This window comes from Amblyomma americanum, chromosome 7 (genome assembly GCF_052857255.1).
Source record: "Amblyomma americanum isolate KBUSLIRL-KWMA chromosome 7, ASM5285725v1, whole genome shotgun sequence".
In the NCBI taxonomy this organism is placed as follows: domain Eukaryota; kingdom Metazoa; phylum Arthropoda; class Arachnida; order Ixodida; family Ixodidae; genus Amblyomma; species Amblyomma americanum.
Window position 1 is genome coordinate 119,054,460 of NC_135503.1, and position 26,801 is coordinate 119,081,260.

General features: G+C 48.1%; 1 protein-coding gene across 2 annotated transcripts in view; it reads right to left on the reverse strand.

Annotated features, from left to right (window-relative positions):
- Positions 1-26,801, reverse strand: part of spg (dedicator of cytokinesis spg) — a 196,669-nt gene that overhangs the window by 75,529 nt on the left and 94,339 nt on the right. For both annotated transcript variants that reach the window (XM_077632868.1, XM_077632867.1), the window contains exon 19: positions 15,816-15,997. In XM_077632868.1, the coding sequence (XP_077488994.1) occupies positions 15,816-15,997 (182 nt within the window). The remainder of the gene's footprint in view (positions 1-15,815; positions 15,998-26,801) is intronic.

A 26,801-nucleotide genomic window follows, 5' to 3' on the forward strand; every position in this document is an offset into this window, starting at 1 on the left:
TCATATATCCTTGGACAAGTGAACTGCTCCGTAAGGGAAGGGATAAGGAAGGGAGTGAAAGAAGAAAAGAAGAATAAGGCAACACAAGAATGACATCCAGGTAATGAATTCAGAAGCCAACCCCCTCGCCGAACACACTGACCACACCATGGAATAGCCTTCGGGGAGGCGAGCGTCTTGGCCGTGGACCTGTTCAAGAGGTGACATGTCGAGTCATGGCACATCCGGCTCACAAAGGCGGCGAGGAACGCTCCCATCCGCGTACATTAGTGGACTGCACCATGTGCCAATAAAGGGAGACCGAAGGCAGTTCCCCGCTGCTGCTGGCACACACTTTAGTCACCCCTGAAGAAGCGATCGAGTTGATCCCGAAACGTTGTGCAAAAATTAAATGTTGGTTGGCGTCAGTTTTTTCTCTCAACTATTTCAAGAACCCAACCAGGCTGACTTCTGTCGAAGATGTTTTTGTTCAAAGGTATATAGCAGTTGTGTCCACCTGCAAAAAACTGTACTATTGAACGATATTTTGAGCTTAACAATGCTAAACCACCAGCCATTTTTTTGTAGCCGTGTTGAATCTAATTTTATATACACAAGGACCAAATGTCTGTAATAACTCTGACACTTTTAATCCATCAGTTCTTGTTTCTTTAATATCAGCATGCACTTGTTCCGTTACACCATTAATTACAATAAAGCCGCACGAACTCGCCAAGTCAACAGTTTCGTACAAGCACCAGTAATGGCATGTAGTACGTCGAAAATTTTGCATGCCTAGCTCATTCCTAAGATGAAACTTCACTCATCAAATGCATTCCCTAATTGGTGTCACATATTTTGTGTGATAAAGACAACAGTACTACAGTGAAAAATGAGCAAGTGAACAAAAAAAAGAGACTATAAAATGAGATGTCTGTGAAAAACTTACGAGTGCAAACTGCCTCGTAAGTATTGCTAGACTGTCCCAGTGTCCTTGCCTGGACACTGGGAGAGTCCAGGCAAGGGGTGTCCGAGAGAATGCAACTAAACACCAGGGCCGGGTTAAAAAAAATGGGGGCCCTGGGCTAATGCGCATGCAGGCCCCCTTTCCCCATACTGACACCCCCGCCCCGTCGCCTGCTACGCTACTGGAAATATGCCATGTTTCATTTTCATTCCACCAAATTAAAAAGAACGAAGTGCGATCAATGGGATTGTTATTACTGTTATTATTATAAGGAAAACAACAAAACTTGCTTGAAACGCGTGCTGTTGTGAACACTAACACCTATCTTCAGTTTGTAATTAATCCGCATTCTGTTTTCAGCAAAAGCTAGGCTTTAAGGAAAAGTTTAGTGCACTCAAGACGAACAAGAACATAGAAAAGACAACACAGCTCAGATGTCGATCCTTCTGAAGCTAGGCTTTGTTTGCATCACTAAGTTTAATCCCGTCAGGAGATGCATGGTTGTATCCAAAACATTCCTTATTAAAATTTGAGCATCAGACTGCAGTAATCATTACAAACATTACTCTATAAATATGCAATACATACCGTATTTACACGATTTAAGTCGACTCGAATGTAAGTCGACCCCCCCTAATCGCATGTCCGAAAAAAAAAAAAAAAGTTGACGCGAATGTAAGTCGACACCCCCAATCGCATGTCCGAAAAAAAACACCGGTGGAGCGCTTCAAAAACGAAAATTAATTGCATATATGGGCTATTCATCCTCACTTGAGTCATCTTCAGTGGTACTGCTGTCGTCATCGTCGCCGCTGCGATCCCACAGCACATCGTCTTCCATGGAAAGCCCGCACTTCCTAAATGACCGCACCACGACATCGCGTGGAATGGCCGCCCAAGCGGAAATCACCTCGCACACAGCCGCCAGGGAGGCTCTCTTCAAGCGCCCCATTGGCGTAAGTTCCCGCCCTTCGGCTGCCAGCCACTCGTTGTACTCACGCCGGAGCAAATCCTTAAATGGCTTGTTAATGCCAACGTCTAGCGGCTGCAGCTGCCCCGTCAGACCGCCGGGAATCACCAGCATATCTGTAGCGGTATCTTCTTTTCGGAGCTCTGCCTTCACTTTCGCGGTAAGGTGGCCGCGAAATGAGTCCAGCACGAGGAGGTTCGGATTGCGATTTTTGACGGATGTCCCTGGCCTCAAAAGCTACATCTGACGATACCAATCAATAACTGAGTCGTCCGTCATAGAGCCTTTTTCATCACTCGCACAATCACACCTTTCGGGAACATTTCCTTTGGCATAGTTTTTCTTTCGAAGACGATGTATGGTGAGCTTTGCGCCATCTGCCAAGCATGACAGCATAACAGTGAACCGAAGTTTTTCATTTCCTGTCGTGAGAAGCTTAACCTCGCGAGCTCCCCTCTCTCTCACTGTTGTGTTACTCGTCATGTCGAAGTAGACGGGAGTTTGGTCCGCATTGCCGATTTGGCCAAGCAGGTATTGCCGCGAGTCGCGGAGCTTGAGGTAGTGTTTATGGAAGGCGAGAACTTTCTCCTCGGAAGCAGCAGGCAGCGTCTGGTATACACTAGTATGCCGACGAAGAGAGAAGCCAGCCCTCTTCGCAACGAAGACTCTGGCTTGTTGCGTGACCATTTCGCATGTCACTGGAAGCGACCGATCACGTATTTCGGTGACATACACTGCAAGCTTGACCTCCAGCTCCAGGAAGCGTCCCGACTTCGGCCCGCGGAAACCTCTTCGCTTGGAGTCGCAGTTGAAAATTCTGTCTCGCTGATTCCGCCACTCCCGCACCAACCGTTCAGAAACGTCCAACTTGCGGCCCGCCGCGCAGTTGTTGGTTTCTTCGGCGTAAATGATGGCCTCCCTCTTGAACACTGCAGTGAATGAGCGCCGAATGCTTTTCGAACCTGGAGAGCTCATAGCAAAGCGGACGGCCGGCAGTCGAGTCAAATGCACCCACTCCAAGCACCACCAAACAAGGAGTGATCGATGTCGGGGCGTCGGCTCTTCCAGCAAACATCAGCATTCCCCAGAAGCGCCGCTGTTACGTATTGTGCAACCAACTGAAATAGCCGCTCTTCCATCAGCTAGCGACACTCCCGGGCGCTGGCGCAGACTCCGCGATTGGAACAGCGGGACAGCGGCCATTCCCGCGAGTGAAATGAAAAGAAATTGGCTTTGGGGGAAAGGAAGTGGCGCAGTATTTGTCTCAAATATCAGCGGAAACCAAGTTCTAAGCGAAGAGATAAAGGAGGGAGTGAAAGAAGAAAGGAAGAACGAGGTGCCGTAATGAAGGGCTCCCGAATAATTTCGACCACCTGGGGATCTTTAACCTGCTGTACTGACATCGCACAGCACACGGGCGCCTTTGCGTTTCGCTTCCATCGAAACGCTGCCGCCGCGGTCGGGTTCTAACCCGGGTATCCTGTTAAGTAGCACTGAACCATCGCGGTGGGTAACGGTGTGCGCAGTAAAAGTAAAAAATGAAAAATCGTGGCCAAAAAGCCCGCGGAATACCTGAATGCTACGCTTGGAGCCGTAGAGCAAACAAAAACTTCTAACATCGCAGTAGCGTCCCTGATAGATTGTTTTTCTTGCTTTTATTGGCAGTTCAAGGTTTCGTTTCGATTGTAAGTCGATCCCCCCCCCACTTCAGAATTTTAACAATTGTGTAAATACGGTATACACAATACTTAAGGCAATACAAACGCCATAAAAGTGCACTAGGCTACTGATGAAAATTACCAACTGTAATTACAAAACTTTATTTGAAAATATTTTCGTTAAAGGTAAGACAAGCAAGGATGACACCAAATAAACGTGGCACTATCAAAAACAACAAAAATACAGTTCTTTATAAGCACGCTAAATATCACAAGAAGAACAAACAAGAGACGAACAACGAAGATTTGCATATCTTGAATTACACTGCTCAGCGTTTCACTGGCAACGTGGAGGCTGGGAGGCGACACAACGAACTTATTGGAAATATTCATGTGTAGCGCAAACAGCCCTCCTTTAAAATGGTGTCTTTCGCGCCTTTGCTTTGGCGAAACCAGATATAGTCTGTTCGAAGGATGGTTCGTGGAGGAGGTCACTTTCAATGGACATGATAACAAGCGAGTTCACCTTATCGTTAAGGAGGCTCGAACGAAGGTGATGTTTTATCAATGACAACTTGGAAAATGATCGTTCGGTCTCACAGTTTGCTACGGGTATCCTTAAGTACATTCGCAAAGCAATAGAAAGGTTCAGAAACACATCAATAAGGTTTCTTTTGTGCAACAACTTCATTATTCCCAAGGGACTCGTGTCCTGGCACAGAGAGTTGTGCAGAAAGTTCGCAAACTGAACGATTTCAGCGGAAAATGCTGGCTCCAAATCATTTTTGTAGGTTTTCACCAACTTCTCAGCCTGCTGTGCCAGAGAGGCCTCACTCCGGACTTCTGTCATCAATTTTAAGAATCCGAACCTTTCGCAAAGTTCCGTGTAGGCAGCCTTTCGCACTCGCAAAGCAGAGCCTAGACTGTCAAGTACAACACTGAAGGTCTCTACGATGAACTTTTTTCTACCTTGTAGCGCACCATTGCTTTTTCCGTCCGGGTGCTTACTCATAACGATGCGTTTGCCCTGATCCTGATAACATTGATTGGTACTTAGCGTGCGTGCTCTCTCATCGAAGGTATGAAGGAGAGGTCGCAAAAAATTAATAAAGCCTTCGAGAGAGCTCAGCACGTCTACAGCAGTCGAAATGTCAAGGCTTGGTTTCTGAAGTGCTACGCTCGTTTTGTCAAAGCGCTCCATAATTTCACTCCAGAAAATCGTCATGAATGCAGTCTCTAGTTTTGTCATTTTCTTGAAGAGAGAGTGCGCTTCATTACTAGTGTCACCGTTTTCTTCCTCGTTCTTTGATATAGCTTCAAGGCAACACAAGACTGCATTGAAATTTTTTAGAATGACCTTACATAATTCAGCGTGTCTTGATTACCTTGTCTCAGAGAGACTTCAAAACAAGCTGCTGGCCAGTTCCGCCCATGCTGTCCAAAAGATACCTCCATCGCTTAGGTGAGGCAGCAAAGAACACATACAGTCTCTGAACTACAGTGAAAAATTTAACTGGCTCAAGGCAACTGTCAATGCTACAGGCGCCAACTAAGTTCAGTGAATGACCAGCACACGGGACGTAGACTGCCAATTCGTTCAGGTCTTTGATTTGTGCTTGCAGTCCTTTGTATTTTCCTGACATATTACTCGCATTATCATAAGCTTGGCCCCTACAATCCTCAATTGAAATGCTATTGGTCGTCAAGAGGGACATCACGGTATCGAAAAGATACAAGCCGGTATGCGATTGATTCGATTGGAACAAATCCAAGAAAGTGTTCGTACACTTTACCATTTAAATAGTATCGTAAAACAACTGACAGCTGATCAACGTGAGTGAGGTCCGGAGTCGAATCAACAATTAAAGAGAAGTACTTTGCGCATTTCACTTCGTGAACGAGACGTTCCTTGACAGCCTTTGCCATATGCTCGATAATTTCATCACAAATGGTTTTTGACAGGAACGATGGGTGACCTTTTCCTTTGTTCTCGTAGCGTTTGATGTGCTCTTCTAGAAAGGGATCAAACTTGGCAATGGCCTCAAGCACTCCCATATAAATGCCATTTCTCGGTGAACCAAAAATCTCCTCACTGCCCCTAAACGCTAGGTTGCGCTCAGCTAAATGTTAAACTACAACGACTACGCGCTTCAACACCTCTGTCCAGTAAGCGGTCTCAGTGACAAGATGCTTAACCAGCGCCTAGTCAATTGTGCTGCTCGAGTTACAACGGGCGAGCCATGCTGCAACGCAGTTCCGGTGCTCGACGCTATTTTCATGTACGCAAACCTTTTCTTCTGCTCTTTTCCAATCAGAAAAGCCGTGCGTGGTGAAAGCACTGGGGTTGCTTGAAATCGAAAATAGTTTGGACATGAAACAGTAAACGGAACCTTTGGACTCCGAGTACATTAACCAGTGTCGCTCGTACGCCTCCCCATTTACAGCCTTTCGCACGAAAAGATGAGGTGACATATAGAGTTTCTGAGTTTTGTAGTATTGCCTTTCGGAAGACGGAAAATTTTCTGCACGATTTTGATAATACAATGGCCCTTTCCCAAGGCATGCACTCTGAAAGCTGTCAGTAATAACGTCCGGTCACTTAGCAGGGTCAATTCGGAGAATCTCGCAACGTACCTCTAGCTGCGGAGGTGTCTGCACTTCTCTATTACCGCAACGAGAAGCCATCTCATTCGTCCTCTCGAGGCATGCTTTGTGGGCGGGAACATGATTATTTTAGGCCAAACAAACAGGAAACAAGTCAGTCGGTTCTTGGAGTGTTGTTTCCTGGCGCTCGTCAGTAGAAAGAGGCTCATCGGGGAGGTTTGGCACCTGTTGATGACACCTGTCCGGCTGTTGGTACTGGTGCGCTCGTCTGAACCGACCTTTAACTGGCGGCTCTGGGCTGAATCGCAGCCCGCGCTCACTTCCTTTCGTAGACGCACACCGCGTCTGTCTGTTACTAGCGCCAAAGCAGCCGTTCACATACGCATAGAGTTCTTTGTACAAATATCCTCCATCTCCGTACAAACTCACTCCTTCTCCTGTTCCGGTCTCGTTTTCCTATTGGCTAGGAGCAATCGTCTGTTCTGGGAGGTTCTCAATTTTTCTTTCGCCCCGTCGACGCTGAGCGCGAGAACAAAGGGGAGAGGGCGACTCTTAGCGTGGGCGAAGTTACGTGCCCTCCGTCGCCTCCGAGTGATCTTTTTCTACTTCTTTCTTAAAAAGTTCGGCGGCCTGTCTGAGCTACTTTTTCCGTCGAGCGTGCGCAGCCACTAGGCAGGAATGGGCCCTGGAGACAGGCTTTTGTGTCGAGCTTTCTAACTTCCCCCTTCACTCTTCCACAACCCTAGCCCAAACAGTGAACATTCCATGCCCCACGGCACATGGACAAAAGCACGTGTGACGTCTTCTTTCCCTTCCTACCTAGACTCTGCCATCAGACTCATCATCATCGGCTATCGGACTTATCCTCCCCCGCCAAAATTACCATCCCGGTAAAGAAAAGTCGAATGGGAGGCACTGGTGGGTACTGCAGCACATACTTTTTATGAGAAGGACGGCGGCGGAACTATATTTGAGAGGTGGAGGGTGGTGTGGTGGTGACGAGGGGCAAGGGAGATTTAGGTCCTCATCCCACATTACATGTTTTAGGTGTTTCCCCCTTGCCCCTCCTCTCCAGACAGCACTGGACATACGGACTGACAGGAAACCACGAAAACTCTTCCAAGTAAACGTACCTCGCTTTGTAAGAAAGAGGGCCCCACAGAGGTGGCGGGGGATTCCTGTTTTTGCAGCTCGAGAAGCTCTCCCCAAATGATCAGGCTAAACGCATGCTGTTACATAAGGCGGGGAGCCCCGTCTGCTCGAAGTTCCGTTGCCCATGGTTCCATATACTAAGCAGGTTAGAATGAATGGGCCCCTTTCTCCTACTGTCCGAGGTGAGGCCCTGGGCTGCAGCCCCCTTAGCCCCCCCCCACCTAATCCAGTGCTGCTAAACACAGACATAGTAAAATTGACAAAGTTTCGAATAGTTCTCTGCATGGAGGTTTTCGTTACATGCAGTTCTCACAAGACAACTAACTGAATAATGTAAAAAGCAAAACCAAAATAAGAAGTCAGGACAGATGAACTCCCGAGTAAACGTTTTTTAGTAATCAACCATTAACTTGAAGTCATAACAATGAACAAACATTTTTTCAAGATAAGCAGATACAAGATAACCAATGTACCTAAATTTCCAGCGTACTGATCATGCATTGTAAAAATCCGACTTCCATCTCGCTTTATTCTGCAACGCAAACTCTGCTCTGAGAAAGAGCATGCTGGCACATGGAATACAGCTGACAAAGAGCACGCAACCACATTGATAACGCAACAGTGGTGGCAAACTGCCGCCATCTACGCTTAATATACCGTCAAACCCTGTTTCAAGTTATAGCGAACAGGTAAAAAAATCATAAAATACTTTGATATAGCCAAAATTGATAATGCACAAGTGCAATTTAGTCAGCGAAATGTCAGCAGCTGGAGTGGCATTTTCAGAAGCTTTAGCACCATTTGCATATTGCTAGCGGCGACTCCAAAGGCAGCCCAAAACCGAGCACCAAATGTCATTTAGACTGCCTTCCCCACACAGCACAGGCAGCACGCGGTGGCAGCTCAAACGTCAGCTAGTGAGGCTTCCTCACATTACAGTGGTGTCACATGAAAAATGGGACACTAGAATGAAAGCTATCACCATTTGCAACACCTCCCAGACAGCCGAAACAAGCACAGGATGGCTACTGGAAGGATACAACTGATCATGCCACTGGTTCCGGGGCACTACTGAAAGGTGTGAGAAGAGCAAATGAGTGCCAACCGCTTGGCTACCAACTGCTCACGCATCACCGACATGGCGAGTGAGCGTGAAAGCGCGGCTTGCACACCGCAGACATCTCAATCACCAGTTGGACTGTACTCATCGCGAGTAGTGAACTGTGGCTATGTGGATGTAAAATCCCGTAAGCCGTAAACAGATCTGTGTGAATGCATTTTCCATGCTTCTGCATACGAATTATGTCCGTTTCGGATAATACGAATACTTCTGCAACCCTGTGAAATTTGTATCACCAAAATTCTACCATGTCTGCTCTTGGCTGGGAGCCATATAAGTGCACGGATTTGACAAAGTGGGTGTTTTAGCTTTTTAATAAAGCTTGTAGTGCTGAATCTGGCTTTTTTAAGGCATCGGAGGACAGTGCATGCAGCGCAGGTGATCACTGGTAAAACTGATTAAGGTTCCAGCGTGAGATGAGGTCAAGTCTCTTCCCGTAGTTCTGTTCAGGCACAATAAGATCCCTTTTTATAACCAGCCATGAAGTGATTTGGGAAGTACAGTGTTTGAACGGGAAGATGGTGACTGTTAACAGTGCATGAGAGGGTGGCTCCTGCTATTTTCTTCCATGAGGTAGTTTCTCTAAGCTGGTACAGTGACCTCTAAGTATGCAAAAGCTGAGGTAAAGTGCGCACCAGTGGTGGACCTTCAGTTTTGCAGTCTTTACTTCTCATAACCTGCACTCTTTCCACGGTCGTCATGCAAAAACTAAAACTGTATACAGTAAAACCTCATTAATTCAACACCACAGGGATGGTGAAATATATTTGGATTAAATGGGTTTTCGAATCAACTGGCCGCAGCAAAAAATGGACCCAAGAAAAAAATTTGGTTCCGGGAACACCTTGGACGAACTTTGCAATAACTGTATATTGGGGCATAAAAGTTGACCGTCCAGCTCGTGCCGTCTGCTGGCCAAAAAGAAACTCTACGCATACACCCTGGCCCCGCCCCATTCAACACCTCAATGCAACAAATGCGTAATGATACAATCACAAGGTCAGAAGTCTGAAGCCAACGGAGATCAAAAGCGAAACAGCAATGTTCAACCCACGAGAACCACATGTTAGGCTAATTGCTAGTTGATCATTGTAATTTAAAGGCACCAAAAACCACACACACAAGAAAAGAGAAGGGCGCTCTGTCTCGTTCTCCGCACTCACGTGCGGCCGAACTGACCACACTCCACTTCATAAATACAGTTAAACCTCGATATAACGAAGTCGTAAAAATCGGCACTTTACTTCGTTATAATAAAATTTCGTTGCATCGAAATTTCGTACCTAGCATGCGGAAACATTACCAAATCACTTGCCAGTTGTAAGCACTCATCCTTTATTTTCTCTGAAAGTAATCAGTGACTTTCTTTTGCGTCTGCTTTGCAATCAGAGATGGCCTCACACTGCGTTCATAAACCCACAAGGATTGCATTGCATCTTGCTGCCCAATCGAACTCGCGTGGCGCCGCAGAACATCAATTGCATCAAGCACTTCGCGGTTGCTCGGGGCATCGTCGTCTTCAGCATCGATATCGCTGCCTGGGTCCTCCTGCATGCTTCCTAGCACATCCTGCACGATGGAGTCGTCGGTAACTTCCTCGGTGGCAACGACGCAAGAGTCTGCGTAGAGGAAGTCTTCCAGAGCGACACCGTCAGGAACGGCCCCGTCACTCTCCAGGCACCTCCATGCTTCTTCAAGGCCGGCTTGATCGCCTTCCTCGCCATCGAACGGAGCCCTTTCATTAGCCTCCGTGCTGTTATTGTCTTCGGAGGCACTCGCTGCTGCTGCCACGCCGTTCTCAAACCCAGTTTTCCGGAAGCAGTTCTTGATAATTTCCTTTGATGTCGCCTTCCACGATGCGGAAAACATCTCTAAGGCTTGAAAAATATCCACCTTAGTGGGGCGTTTTAAGCGGAGATTGAGCAGCAGCTTGTCGATCAACCGGCGACGATACGCACACTTCACGCTGTTGATGACTCCTTGGTCGAGCGGCTGAAGCAGCGACGTGCAGTTCGGTGGAAAAAACCGTAGCTCGACATTGGTAAGCTCTAAGTCGTCGACGTGATGGGCGGAACAATTGTCCACTAAGAGGCACACGCTGCGGCCGCCATTCTTCATATCCTTGTCGAACGCCCGGAGCCAGTCACGGAAGATGTCGCGGGACATCCACGCTTTCGTGTTAGAAGTGTACTCCACTTCCAGCTTCCGAGCGTTTCTGAAGCACTGCGGCTTCTTGCTCTTGCCAATCACAAGCGGCACTCTCTTATCACTGCCATCCATGTTGGCGCACAGCAGAGCAGTTATGCGCAGTTTACTCTGTTTGCCACCATGGCAGCGATCACCTTTCAGTGCTAGCGTCCGATTCGGTAGCATTTGATAAAAAAATCCAGTTTCGTCCGCGTTGTAAACGTCCGATGGCTGGTATCGCGTCAGTATTGCTGGCATTTCCTTCTCCAGCCAACTAGCGGCTTCAGGCGCGTCAGCCGACGTTGACTCCCCGCACAGCAGCCGTCCGACGATCCCGTACCGGGCCTTAAAACGGTGGAGCCAACCACTGCTTGCCTTGAATGAATCCTTCTCGAGCAGGCAACCGAAATCCTTTGCTTTTTGCTGCAAAATTGCGCCACTTACCGGCACATTCTGCGCTCTGGCGTCCATGAACCAGGCGAACACAGCCTTATCTACGTCTTGATACGTAGCAGGCTTCAATCGCTTACGTTGGGCGCTCGTTCCACACTTCACTGAGCTGAGGACAGACTCCTTGGCTTTCAAAATTGTTGAAAGCGTACTCATGGATATGCTGAATCGAGCCGCTACGTCCTTCTTCTTTTCGCCTTTCGAAACTGCGTCCAGAATCGCCTCTTTTTGCTCAAGCGAAAAGGCTTTCCGCTTGCCACTCATGGCGGCGACGCACGCGGGCATACACGAGGGCAACCAAAGCAATGCCTGCGATGTATCCAGCACGTGTGGTAGCAGCGAGGTGAACAACGCGACAACGCGGACAAAGGAGTACGGTGGCGACGGCGGCCGCGCAAGTGCGCAAGCAATCACATGGGTTGGCAGATCCAATGAGAGACGGGCGTGTAAGCTGACGCATGCACAGCAAAGAAGCCTGGGAGGAGTGGGGGGGGAGAGGAGTGCGCCGTCGCCGGCGACCGAGCAAAAAAAAAAAATAAAGACGGGCCCGGACGGGGGGAAGAGAGAGGGTTGCTCTCTCTCTCTCCCGCTTGCTGGGAGCGAATTCCACGCGCCCCATGAGGCCCATCCGCGTGGGTTACCCAAGTCACTCACGCTAGCACCGCTTTCCCCGCGGCCGTCATCGTCACGGCGACATTTTCCTTCCGGGTAAATTTTTTTAGGATACGCGACTTCGTTGTAATGAAATTGCAGCAATATTACTTCGTTATGTCGAGGCAAAATATACATGGTTTCCAATGGGGAATAAGTTGAATATGCCTTGTAACTTCGTTATATTGAAGTTCGTTATATCGAGGTTTAACTGTAGCAGGCAACGCTGCCAAACCTAGCATGCCTGTTCATGCAGGCTAAGTCCACACCCAACAACCGAAGTAAACACAAGCACACACAGTGTATTTACATGATTGTAAGTCTACTTGAATATAAGTCAACCCCCCATATCACATGTCAGAAAAAAACAAACACTGGAGGTCACTTAAGCTCCGGCTTTAAGAGTAGAAGGCGAAAGCATTATCCGGCTGCTGCTAGTTATCCTCGGCTGCAACTCGTCAGGGGAAGCGACTGCCCGCGTGAACGAGCCAGGCAAACGGCGTGCAATTCTAATTTTGTTCAGTGAAACTGGTATGCATATGAATTTGTGCCACTTTTTTTAATGCAAGAGCCCCATGCATCCTGCTGGGCATTAGCATGCGGCGTGTACAACAGTCGGGCCCGCTTATAACAAACATGAGCATCGCCCGGCGTCCGTTCGTTATATCCCAAAGTTGGTAGTAAGTGGACCACAGCTTTAAAGACAGTTGCTTGTCAAAACACAAAATCCATTTCTTTGTGAAAAAGAGCCCGTGATGGACGTCTGTTTATGCAGCGTAGATCCAATGAGGGTGGCTCTCTATGTAGCCCATTGCTACAGGCGCGCTAATGGGTGCTGGCTCCAAAGTTTGATCTTCATCTGATTCCTCCGCGTCACTCTCGTCCCACACTTCAGAAACGATGCCCTCGTCCGTGCACGGTTCCGCGGTGTCAAGTCGTCATTGCCAGAAATAAAATCATTCCTACCAATGTCGTTACCCCCCATGTCAGAGTCGACGACGTGCTGCCACAAATCGCCACCGGGCTGGTCATCTTCTGAAGCATCAGGCTCAGCACCAGACACTGGCACTCAAGTGGCCCTCACCTCTGCCCAGGTCGCTTTCACCATCTCTGCCGCTGAATACAATGGAACTCAAAGTGGCAAGTTGGCAGCCGGGCGGTCAACAGCGATGAGCAAGCGCTGCACAATGCAATGCCTATACAATGCTTTAAAGGCACGTATTATGCCAAAGTCAAGTGGCTGCACTTTAGAAGTGGTATTGGGCGGCAGGAAAAGCAGAGTGACTAACGTCAGGGAAATTCACATGTGGTGCGCTAAGCAGTTGTCAAGCACAAGCAGCACGCGTCTGCATTGCCTCTGCATGTCACGATCAAACTCGCTCAGCCACTCTGCGATTAAATGTCCAGTGCTTTTCGTTTCGTGACTGCTCCGGGCACAGTGTTCCCGTCCGCCATCCCGAATTACAACCAGGGCCCGAGATTTGAATGAAGCAAGCGAAACGTCTGCACTGCAACAAGAGTGACAAAAGTGCGTGAAGGGTTAGACGTGCAACGCCAATGTGCACACGCAGCAATCAAACTGCAGATACAGATGCACAGCACCAGCGGAGAGACCAATGAGGGGCGTCCATGAGTGTCACTGCTGCCACCTCTTGGCTCCCACAGAAGGCTTGCTTCATGGAGCGTGGCCTATGCGATCAGCACCGGCAGCGGCGCGGTTGATCGCGGAGGCCACGCGCGGATTTGCAAGAGAGTGAGGAGAGGGGAGCGGTGTTCCGAGAAGGGGCAGGAGGGTGATCTTGGAAGGCGCGTCAGCGGGGAAAGGGTAGCTCGCTCAAGAGCGGCACAAAACGGGGCGGGCAGTTCGCCTGCGATGAGGCTCGGGAAAACGTACCGCGCGCCAGGCGCACAAAGGGGTCGGAGGCAGGTTATCTCGCATCGCGTCGCCGGGTTTACGCCGTCCGTTTGCTGTAACCAATCAGCAGGGCTTAATGACGTTTGTTATACATGTGATTTTGTGCCATTGAAATAATGTATATTTTGATGGTTGCACAGGTCTCGTTCGCTATAAGTGAAAGTTCATCTTAAGTGGGGCCGTTATATATGGTCTCGACTGTACCTAGCGCTGGCCTAAAACAACCTCAAGGCTGGTTCACATGCAAGCGACTGAACTGAGTGATTGGCAGCGTGTCAGAGAAAATTTCCAACTTGTTGGAACCTCGTTGCTCTGGCCGCTCAAGCCGTCGCGACAACTCAAAACAGGTTTTTGCGCTGTGGCGGCAGGATTCGCTAGTGTTTTCGCTTGCATGTGAAACAGCTTTAGACTTCACAAATAGGTTGGCTCTGCGTATGTACTGCAGGACATGAACTGAGGCTGTTAGGGGCAGGAGGCGTGCTTCAATGCCAGGGCCTCCCGTAGACGCTGCCTTGACCATGGCTAGTCTGGAGAAGCGACGACCGTGTGCACCACTGCCTCCAGTGTGACCATGCCTTGACGAAGTGCCGAGATCACATTACTTTGAAAGAGGTAAACATGCCTGTATTGCAGTAAAGCACATCTTCTCCTCTGCAAGCGCGTGCTTCGATAGTCCACAAGCAGCATCAGTGGTTTTGTGTTTACAGTACTGGGGCTGGGGTGCTTCATATATTGAGCATCGGCATTACTAATCGGCATCACTCTGCAGCACCGCCTCGCAGCTCCGAGAAGCTGTTGCTCAATCAGTTTGCTGCGAAATCGGGATTGGACATCCTTGCAAAGCAACTGAGATCTTCGAATTAACCAAGCTGGTGCACGCCACCGCTTCAAATTATCCAGCCAGATTTACATTATAAATTAGTTTCAAATTATCAGAGTTCGAATTATCAAGATTTTACTGTAGATGATCATAAGGGACCCTCGTGATGATAATGCAGTGTAACCCAGTATGAGAATTCCTGGTACCTGTGTGTTCGCAGCTATCCGGTTTTGCGACCGCGGATGTTTGCTCTATCCAAAGTTCGGCACCCTTGCCTTAATGTACACCATGGCGGTCGCACCTTCATTCATAGTGTCACGGAATACAAAGTGGGCAGTGGCACAAATACAATACGACAAAGTGGGCAGTGGCACGACATGGAGCATTCGCGCTAGGCCCACCGCCATTAAATCATTCCATCGCCATCTGTCATGTAGTCCTGTCTTCACCAGCTTGCCGTCACGTAACATTTGGTGTGAGGTGCGGGTCATTGATCTCCATCCTGGCCCTGGAGCTTCGGCATGCTGCGTGTGCCATGGTCATCGGTCGTGTATTCCTGTCCGCACTGCCCGGCTGTGCCCCAGCCCGCCAGACCAGAACCGACTGCGCCGTTCACCCCAGCCCCATCCCTAATCCTGACCAGAAGACCCAACTTCGCAACGCCGCCGCAACTCGAACCTATGACCGCTACCGACCCTAGAGGCCACCAACATATTCGAACACAGCCCCTGCCCATGTTGTTAGGTGTGTTCATGGGCCTCTGCTGTCGGCTCAAGGTGACCTAGCTACGGCCCGGAAGCTTCCTGGACCAGCACTCGTCCGATCATCATCTGCTCATCTCTTTCATCTTGATGGCGAGCCCTGAATCTTCTTCTCTTCTGTGTTCATCCCTCCCGTCACGCCCATCGTCACGTCCTGCGTTTCATCTTCATGGCCGTTCTTCTAGTTCGCACGATCTGGATGATCGCTCGGCAGCCCCGGGTAGTGCTACGGACTAGAAGACGACAAAGTGGGCAGTTGCGCAGCACAGAGCGCTCGCGCTAGGCTCACCGCCTTTCAATCATTCCATCGCCATCTGTCATGTAGTTGTGTCTTCACCAGCTTGCCGTCACGTAACAATATTACGTGAGTGTCCATTAAAATCGGAGCCAGTACAAGCAGCCTTGACTGTGCATACACTTCAGTGTACAAAGAGCTGAATTAAACTATTTTGTAATATTGAGGAATTTGCTATGGGGAGAATCGTTGCTTCCAGGTTAAGTACAGTCCTAGGGCAAGCAGCTTGAACTGCCAACAGCTGTACCGCTTCAGCAATGCCAGAGATAATGCACCATCCACTCACTGGTTGGCGAGGGCATGCATGACAGCCCAGTCGGCAGGGAAGGTGGGGCCCAGCAGCAGGCGGCGCAGCACCGACAACGCACGGCCAACGCCCTCATGGCCGCCATCACCACCCCACAGCTGCGTGTAGTGGGCCTCGCCCAGGGACCGCACCACACCCAGCAGGCACGCAGATAGAGGGCCCTGACACAGCAAAAACACAAGGGGTACATATATAAGTTATACTACCTTACATCATGGAGATCTCAAACTGGGTTCCCAGAGCCCCTGGGTTCTGTGCAGTGCATTATGGGCTCCCTAGGAACTTAAATCCATGCGTGTCTTTATCCCCATCTTTACTTTTTTCCACTCCATTTTGGGACTAATCATACTGCAGTTGCTTACAGCACACTGTTAAGCTATGGAACTAGTCATTAATTGTATTTCACCATTTTTTAGCAGCAGGCACACAAGACAGGGAGGACAGAAGCCAGCATGCATGGGATTGCTCAGCACTTTTTGAAAGCCGTTGAAGGTTCTCCGCAACTAAAAAGATTGAAAACCTCTGCATTAGATTAATATCCTGTTTTAAGCCAAGGTAAAGGCACAGGCACTTGCACTGCAAATGTACACACACCAGTGCTGCAGCTCACGAGCTGATGAATCAAAATTGACTAGAAACAAACAGAGGGCAACAGGCACCACAGACCACCACACTATCACATCCAGCAAAACAAGAAGTAGAATCTTGATGATATGATCCCGGTTGGTACAAATTTCTGGATCATACGAATATGCTAAACTCTCTGGCCACAGCGCATTGTGTACTATGTTCAGAATTTCAGATGTTCCAAACACTCTCTGTGACAGTACGGTTGATTCGAATGCACGAGCTGCGACCGCACCCTCCAGCAGTACAATGTTGCCCATACATCGTCCCCGTCATGATCAACAGGCACTCGGTATATGCACTGCGACCCACAAATCGCTGAAGTCATGGTCACCAGCCACGCGGTCCGCACATGCCGAAATCACAAGTGATAAACAGTGCTCAGTCCGTAAATTGCCAACATTGCAATTGTCATTCATGCCGGACCCATAGTGAGCAGTGAGCAGTGGCGCGCGGCTGTAAATAAATTCCGTCAGCCATAAACAGATCTCTGTAAAGGCATTTCCAGCATTTCTGCATATAAATTTGTTAGCTTTGGATGATACAAATATTTTTCACAACTCAATGAGATTCGTACCATCGAGATTCTATTGTAATACTAAACCTAAGCATCCACGCTTTTGGGCCAGAGACAGAGAATGACTATGAGAATGACTAAGACAAATAAAAAAAATTGCTGTGCAGTACACATTGAGAGCAATGAGCAGTGGCGGGGCTGTAAACCCAGTAAGATATCAACGGATCAATGTGAATGCATTTCTCATGTTTCTGTACATATGAATTTTGTTTGCTTTGAACGTTACGAATATTTTTCGCGACCCCGTGAGCTCTGTATCACCGAGATTCTATTGTACTCAAATGTACTCAAGTAACTTGGGACTGAAGCAAATAACTTGTTGTTGTAAACATGATACGGTGGAAAGAGAGGTAGTTCATTAGAGCTGAACGACCAATACTGGGCGCCATTTTGCCACATTCACCAAGCGAGTTGAAAATAATAAAGGCAAGATAAAAATAAATGGCTTTAAAGTTTCTTTTCACAGCGCTCTATCCAGGGCAAATTACAATAAATTTAAAATTATTTCTGAGCCCACACTATAGCATCTCTAATAGGCCATGTGTGCAGGTTTGGGACGGTAAACACCACATGTCATACCATACAATAGCTTCAGGCCCTCATGACGCAATGCTCCAAACTGGCTCCCATCTTTATATATATATATATATATATATATATATATATATATATATATATATATATATATATATTAGTATTCTGTAGGGGTTCCAATGCACCAGTTTACAAGTGTAAGTAGAGTATTACGACAAACGCGACTGTTCGTTTTAAAGGTTTATTGTGCCAACAGTTTCGGGAATGGTATTCCCTTCGTCAGGGCAGGCTTACAATGAAACAGTCTTGTCAACATAAGGACACAAAGCGGGCGAGGATATATAAACTCCGCCCTCAAAGCAAACTTGAGAGTGAGGGCAAGGGGCCGTATAATGGACCGCGCAGCAGCTCTCACAGGGGCAGTGGCTGAATAAAACAAAGAAAAACGCAGAGCAAAACGGGGAGGTGGAAATAGTAAAGGAGTAGAAAAGAACACGGCTCTCGGCACACCAGGAGGCCGCACTCCCCCCCCCCTCTACAACACTCCAGCAAGACGCCGTCGGGCGGCTTATCAGGTATCCTGAGACGCTTGCTGGGGACGCGCACGAGAGACACTTGTTGCGCGCCGCAGCGGCAACCTGCAACCGTGTCGTATGCGTATCTTTGCTTCTTTTCTTCGGTAGGCCCTTCCGTCGGGCTTTTTCTACCAGACATCCTGCGCCCTTCTTCCCATAAATATACTAGGCCGTTTCAACCCGTGTCCGGCAGTGCGCTTCCCGTGAAAAAGTGGCAGCCTTGGAGGAAAAAGACAACGAATATTGAGCGAAGCCCGAGTGCGTAATCAGAAGGCAGAGAGGAATTTGGGAGAGAAAACAAAAAGGAAAAAGAGCAGAAAAATGATTAGCACAAGACAACTTTGAAAGAAGAAAATATTAACACACACAAAAAAATGAATAGAATGTGGCGCCAAACAAATACCAAATGGTTAATGAGAATGAATAAGGCGCGGAAGACATAGCGCAGAATAAAAGAAATTTATCAAACGGAAGTTAAAAAAAGAAGAAAATAATAATAATACATGTGTGCGGAAACCGTGAAAGGTTTGCGGCCCGCGGGGCTGCCGTGTGGTCCCAGTGGGCTAGGTGATAGAGTTAGAATATAGGTGTCTATTCCAGATAGAACATGGAAGCTGGCTGTAAGTTGAACAAAGGAGATTACTGACAAAATAAACAGCTACAATCCCAGCCATTTAGAGCATGGTTGAAGTTGTCAAAAACAACATCCGGCGTATTTTGATTTATAATGCTGTCCAAATCTTATGACGGGTGAAATTTCCTACGTTGCCTCCCTCAAGCAGGAGAGCCTCCCAGGAGTTGCGTTCATGCCATGGGAGAACGTGCCAAACTTGTGAATGAGGTATGACTCCCCTTGTTCCCTGTAATAGGTGCTAGGGAACCCGGACTGGAGAAGCATGACCCGGATGTTTTCGAAACTGTGGAGTGGCAAACGCAGGTGCTTGGAAAGGGGTAAGCTGGGTAATGATGACACGTGAGCTTTGTGGTTGTTAAAGCGGAAGCGAAAGGATGTCTTGGTCTGACCAATATACTCTTGTCCACACACCTCACAATGAAGTTTGTAAATCACATTCCTTGAGTCGCAGTCGAGGTCTTCGCTTATGTGAAACACAAAGTTGTCGAACTTGAATTTTGCCAGTTTGGTGTCTAAAATTTTGTGTCTAAAGTTTGGTGGGAAAAAAGACAGACGTGTATCCTTATCATAAATGATGGAATGGGGGATTCTGAAGGTGCTCTACAAGATTGCAAATAAAATTTGTTGTCTAAAGTCGATCTTTATTAATTTTGATAATTTATTCAGCCACTGCCCCTGTGAGAGCTGCTGCGCGTTCCATTATACGGCCCCTTGCCCTCACTCTCAAGTTTGCTTCGAGGGCGGAGTTTATACATCCTCACCCGCTTTGTGTCCTTATGTTGACAAGACTGTTTCATTATTGTAAGCCTGCCCTGACGAAGGGAATACCATTCCCGAAACTGTTGGCACAATAAACCTTTAAAACGAACAGTCGCGTTTGTCATAATACTACACACACACACACACACACACACACACACACACACACACACACACACACACACGCACGCACGCACGCACGCACGCACGCACGCACGCACGCACGCACGCACGCACGCACGCACGCACGCACGCACGCACGCACGCACGCACGCACGCACGCACGCACGCACGCACGCACGCACGCACGCACGCACGCACGCACGCACGCACGCACGCACGCACGCACGCACGCACGCACGCACGCACGCACGCACGCACGCACGCACGCACGCACGCACGCACGCACGCACGCACGCACGCACGCACGCACGCACGCACGCACGCACGCACGCACGCACGCACGCACGCACGCACGCACGCACGCACGCACGCACGCACGCACGCACGCACGCACGCACGCACGCACGCACGCACGCACGCACGCACGCACGCACGCACGCACGCACGCACGCACGCACGCACGCACGCACGCACGCACGCACACACACACACACACATATATATATACCGGGTATCCCAGCTAACTAGAGCCAAGGGTTAAAAAATCACTTATTAGAGGCAGGCGAGTGAAACCAGTTGCATATTGGTGACAGCCACCTTGCGAACCAGACACTTTTTGGTTTTCAAATAATTAATAATTTAATTAAGTTTAATTATCTAAATTATTAAATATTGAGTTTAGACAGCAAATTACACTTCAAGAGTTTTTGAGCACCTTCAGAAAACTCCATTCCACCATATACGATAAGGAAATCCTCACGTGCGTCTTTTTTTCCCAGCTCCAAAGAAATCCCGCGAAATACAAAATAAACCACGTGACTAACGCACTTGAGCGCCACGCCAGGATCGTGCTGCTCTCAAGCGTGGTTTGAGCGAACGAAATCTCTGCATCCTTGGCTCGACGGCCCCGCAGCAGCAGCAGGACTATAAGTTGGCGGCGGCAATTCGCACCATCATATGTGTCACTGGCTGACGCAGACGAGAAACCACCACCAACATGTCGGCCTGCCGCTGGTGCGAGGCCGTCGAGTCAAGGCTGCAGGTGATTTCGTTTGCTCAAACCACGCTTGAGAGCAGCACGACCTTGGCGCGCAAGTGCGTGAGTCACGTGGTTTATTTTGTATTTCGCGGGCTTTCTTTGCAGCCGGGAAAAAAGACAGACGTGTATCCTTATCATAAATGATGTAATGGGGGACTCTGAAGGTGCTCTACAACATTGCAAATAAAATTTGTTGCCTAAAGTCGATATTTATTAATTTTGATAATTAAACTTAATTAAACTAATAAGTAATTGCACCACAAAAAATTGCCTGTGGTGCGCAAGATGGCTGTCACTAATATGCAACTGGTTTCACTAGCCTGTCTCTAATAATTCATTTTTTAACCCTTGGTTCTAGTTAGCTGGGACACCCGGTATATATAAGTCCCCAAAGTCAACATCAATGTTGGGCATTTAAAAGCAGCCCGTATTCAGATGGTTGCCGTCTCCACAGCTCTTAGATTGTACCAGTTTGGCAACAGCCTTTTAAAACCTGGCTATTCCCTTTGACCCCTTTGCTGAGATTAGCAGACAGAGGTGTCAGCTAGGAGCCGATGATTATATGTTTCAGCTACAGCATCTGTTTACTGGCTTTGTTGCTAGGCGCCACTGCAGTCATTTATCTCATGCTGCCAATCATATTACAGATCCAAGCAGAAAAAATAGAGAAATAAATAATACTGATCAAAGGGCAACAAGTAAAAATGAACAACTAAAAAGAAGCATGCAGCACCACTATGCGCTGTCAATCACTGTGTTGGTGAACTCCAATTTCTTATGGTACACGGGAAAAAGGAAAACTTAAATGTGTCAGTTCCGAAGTACAGGATACACGAACTGAGATGATGCTGACATGTGAGGCACATACCGTACTTACATGATTGCAAGTCGACCCTTTTTTTTTTTAATTTAAAGTTCCAAAGTGGGGGGGCTCATTAAAGATCCCCAGGTGGCAGAAATTATTCCGGAGCCCTCCGCTACCACATTTCTTTCCTCCTTTTTTCTTTCACTCCCTCCTTTATCCCTTCCCTTACCCAGCCACAGAGATTTGAGACAGATACTGCGCCAATTCCTTTCCCCAAAAACCAATTTCATTTCACTCGCAGGAGTATCAATAGTCAAGGAAGGGCCGCTGTTCCAATCGCGGAGTCTGTGCCACCGCCCGGGACTGTCGCTAGCTGATGGAAGAGCCGCTATTTCAGTTGGTTGCGAAATACGGCGGCTAGATGATTATACGCGTAATGGCAGCGCTTCTGGGGAATGCCGATGTTTGCTGGGAGAGCCAACACACCGACACCGATCACTTTTTGTTTGGTGGTGCTTGGAGTGGGTGCATTTGACTCGACTGCCGGCCGTCCGCTTTGCTATGAGCTCTCCAGGTTCGAAAAGCATTCGGCGCTCATTCACTGCAGTGTTCAAGAGGGAAAAAAAGACGAACTGCGCAACAAGAACACGTAGCCCGACAAGTCCTGTTTCAAGAGGGAGGCCATCATTTACGCCGAAGAAACCAACAACTGCGCGGCGGGCCGCAAGTTGGACGTTTCTGAACGGTTGGTGCGGGAGTGGCGGAATCAGCGAGACAGAATTTTCAACTGCGACTCCAAGCGAAGAGGTTTCCGCGGGCCGAAGTCGGGACGCTTCCTGGAGCAGGAGGTCAAGCTTGCAGTGTATGTCACCGAAATACGTGATCGGTCACTTCCAGTGACATGCGAAATGGTCACGCAACAAGCCAGAGTCTTCGTTGCGAAGAGGGCTGGCTTCTCTCTTCGTCGGCATACTAGTGTATACCAGAAGCTGCCTGCTGCTTCCGAGGAGAAAGTTCTCGCCTTCCATAAAAACTACCTCAAGCTCCGCGACTCACGGCGATACCTGCTCGGCCAAATCGGCAATGCGGACCAGACTCCCGTCTACTTCGACATGACGAGTAACACAACAGTGAGAGAGAGGGGAGCTCGCGAGGTTAAGCTTCTCACGACAGGAAATGAAAAACTTCGGTTCACTGTTATGCTGTCATGCTTGGCAGATGGCACAAAGCTCACCATACATCGTCTTCGAAAGAAAAACTATGCCAAAGGAAATGTTCCCGAAAGGTGTGATTGTGCGAGTGATGAAAAAGGCTCTATGACGGACGACTCAGTTATTGATTGGTATCGTCAGATGTAGCTTTTGAGGCCAGGGGCATCCGTCAAAAATCGCAATCCGAACCTCCTCGTGCTGGATTCATTTCGCAGCCACCTTACCGCGAAAGTGAAGGCAGAGCTCCGAAAAGAAGATACCGGTACAGATATGCTGGTGATTCCCGGCGGTCTGACGGGGCAGCTGCAGCCGCTACATGTTGGCATTAACAAGCCATTCAAGAACTTGCTCCGGCGTGAGTATAACGAGCGGCTGGCGGCAGACGGGCGGGAACTTACGCTAACGGGGCACGGGAAGAGAGCCTCCCTGGTGGCTGTGCGCGAGTGGGTGATTTCCGCTTGGGCGGCCGTACCACACGATGTCGTGATGCGATCATTTAGGAAGTGCAGGCTTCCCATGGAGGACGATGTGCTCTGGAACCACAGCGGCGACGACGACGACAGCAGTACCACCGAAGATGACTCAAGTGAGGATGAATAGCCCATCTATGCAATAAATTTTCGTTTTTGAGCGTGTCCACTGTTTTTTTTTTTCGGACATGCGATTTGGGGGGGTCAACTTACATTAGAGTCGACTTACAATCCTGTAAATACGGTATCTAAAAATGATGCATAGAGTGCAGGATAAAGCACCAATTTGTAACTTATGAGCAAGAAAAGAAATTCTTCACAAATTTTTCTTGTCTCAATGGGTTGGATACTGATATATTTCATTAGCTCAGACATTTATTTATTTATTTATTCAATACTGCCAGCCACCTTTTGGTGGCCAAGGCAGGAGTGGGGATACAATTGCACAGTGCTTTGTCAACAACGAAAAAAGGAGGGGAAAAAAAAAGGCCTGCAGGCAGGCAGCAAAATTTCTGCGAACAACTCAAATAATGGACGAGTAACAAACACTCTACATTAAAATTAAAAACAAAGCGCGACAAAAGCAACATTCCAGAATCGAACCAAACACCCTAACTTGACCGGCTGGGGTTGATTGCAGATAAAAATGTTTCGGCTGAAGATAAGGTGACCACTTCGCGAGGTAACGCATTCCAATCGGCTATCATTCTTAGGGAAGAACGACAGCTTGTATCCAGTGGTTCTGCATTTCGGCACTACAATTGTTTAATTGTGTTTGTGCCGAGTTTGTCATGTTCTGTTGTACTGCATATAATTGTCAAAGTCTATTCTGGTGTGATTATTGACGATATCGAATAACATTTTTAAGCAATGCATTTTGCGACGAGATTCCAAGGTGGGTAAACCGGAACGGCTAAGGAGATCAGATATCGATACCTGTCTTCCGTAGGCATTGAAAATGAAATGTATTGCTCTTTTTTGGACACGCTCTATACATCTGGCACCCATTTTCGTATGCGGGTCCCATACTACGTCAGCATATTCGAGTAATGGACGCACTAGGGAAGTATACGCCACAAGCTTTGTTTTAGTGGAAGCATGCTTTAGCTGGTATTTTAAAAGCCATAGTCTTTTAGATGCTACCGAGGTAATGTTATTAATGTGCGGGCTCCAACTTAGATTGGAACTGATCGTTAAGCCAAGGTACTTAAATTCATCTACCCGCTCAAGAGAGACACTGTTAATTTTGTAAGAGTGCATCAATAGAACTTTTTTCCTCGTTATGGTCATTTGTTTGCACTTACTAACATTTAACGACATTTTACAGTTGTTGCACCAATTACTAACAGGACCTAAATAGTTATCTATAATAAGCTGGTCCCATTCGGAGAGAACTGTGTGATAAATAATGCAGTCGTCTGCAAAAAAACGAGCCTGCACAGGAGAACCGAACTTGAGAATAGAACAGGAGAATAGAACCATTTAGGAGTTTGTGACTAGTAAAAATTTTATTTTACGGTCCACATGCACCATGACATCAGCTAACCATGCCGAGTTTTAGAGTAAAGGGACAGGGAGGAGAACTGTATCAAATTTTTTTTTTGTTAGCAAAATCTGATAGTTCGGCATTTCATGGCTTTGTTGCCGCTTGTCCAGGAGCGAAAGATGCATTTATTTCAAATAAATTTGGATTCAAACTTGAAAAAGTTTTTCCCGCCGCTCCGATTCAAACTCGGGAACTCTTATGACATCACGGCGCACTCTTATGACGTCATAGGACGGAGTGACGTGAAACGTGACGTAAACGCAGACTCTGTGATTTCTGGCGGCTAGCAGTGCGGTCTAGCACAGAAGCTGAAATGAAAGCTACCGCTGCCGCACGTTGAAGGCATCTATCGGGGGTCGCTACCATCGCTTCGTTTATGTTTGCACCGGCATCTTGACAGCGTTACGATGGATCCCGTTCCCGAGCCCAACGACGAAGTTCTCGCAAAAACTCCTGCCTGCATTTTAGCGACTTCAGCCCCACAGAGCGTGCGATGCTTTTGAGGGAGCACGGTTAGGTTAGGCGCCAGCGGGTCGTTTCCCCCTTTTGTCGTGAGCAGCCGTTGCAAATTAAATATCATAACCCCAGTGCGGGGAGTCGTGAGGGGCCAGGACAAGGTCGGCGCGTCGCGCCCATCGGAGGCTGGCCGTGGCTTTGGGGCCAACGGATTGTGATTCCTTGAACGGCAAGGTTGCACGGTGCAGCATGCGGCGTCGAGGTCTCCCACGGTTGCAAGGGCTAGGTTATTTATTTATTTTTTGCCACAAAAAACGGATGTGTGCTCAAGGGCACTTGAAAGTTGGCGACTTCAAAGTAAAGCCGACGCACGACGCTTCAACGGCTTCCGCGCGCTCCTGGAGGTGTGGGGTCCATTGGAACGGGCTCTCTCACCCACTTGCATGTACCTTCGGATGTGTACTGTGAATGGATTAAATTAGCCGAGAGTTCGAAAAGAACAGCTCCGCCCAACTGCCGAAGCTATTGAATGATGTCACAACGCGCACCTCGCTGCGGAGCCGAATACGTCTGGCCGGGCCGGCGGCGGCTGGCGCACTCGGCACGAAATAGAGACATGCTCCAAGTCTCTGTCAGTGCGGTCAGAGTGCGCCGAAGTCGCTGAACGCGTCGGCGGTCAAGCGCAGTTGGAGGAGCGTCTCGCTTTGGCCGACGCGATGTCGCCGTGCAGCGCGCACGCTACTGAGGTAATGCTACTGAGGTAATGTTATTAATGTGCGGGCTCCAACTTAGATTGGAACTGATCGTTAAGCCAAGGTACTTAAATTCATCTACCCGCTCAAGAGAGACACTGTTAATTTTGTAAGAGTGCATCAATAAAACTTTTTTCCTCGTTATGGTCATTTGTTTGCACTTACTAACATTTAACGACATTTTCCAGTTGTTGCACCAATTACTAACAGGACCTAAATAGTTATCTATAATAAGCTGGTCCCATTCGGAGAGAATTGTGTGATAAATAATGCAGTCGTCTGCAAAAAAACAAGCCTGCACAGGAGAACCGAACTTGAGAATAGAACAGGAGAATAGAACCATTTAGGAGTTTGTGACTAGTAAAAATTTTATTTTACGGTCCACATGCACCATGACATCAGCTAACCATGCCGAGTTTTAGAGTAAAGGGACAGGGAGGAGAACTGTATCAAATTTTTTTTTTGTTAGCAAAATCTGATAGTTCGGCATTTCATGGCTTTGTTGCCGCTTGTCCAGGAGCGAAAGATGCATTTATTTCAAATAAATTTGGATTCAAACTTGAAAAAGTTTTTCCCGCCGCTCCGATTCAAACTCGGGAACTCTTATGACATCACGGCGCACTCTTATGACGTCATAGGACGGAGTGACGTGAAACGTGACGTAAACGCAGACTCCGTGATTTCTGGCGGCTAGCAGTGCGGTCTAGCACAGAAGCTGAAATGAAAGCTACCGCTGCCGCACGTTGAAGGCATCTATCGGGGGTCGCTACCATCGCATCGTTTATGTTTGCACCGGCATCTTGACAGCGTTACGATGGATCCCGTTCCCGAGCCCAACGACGAAGTTCTCGCAAAAA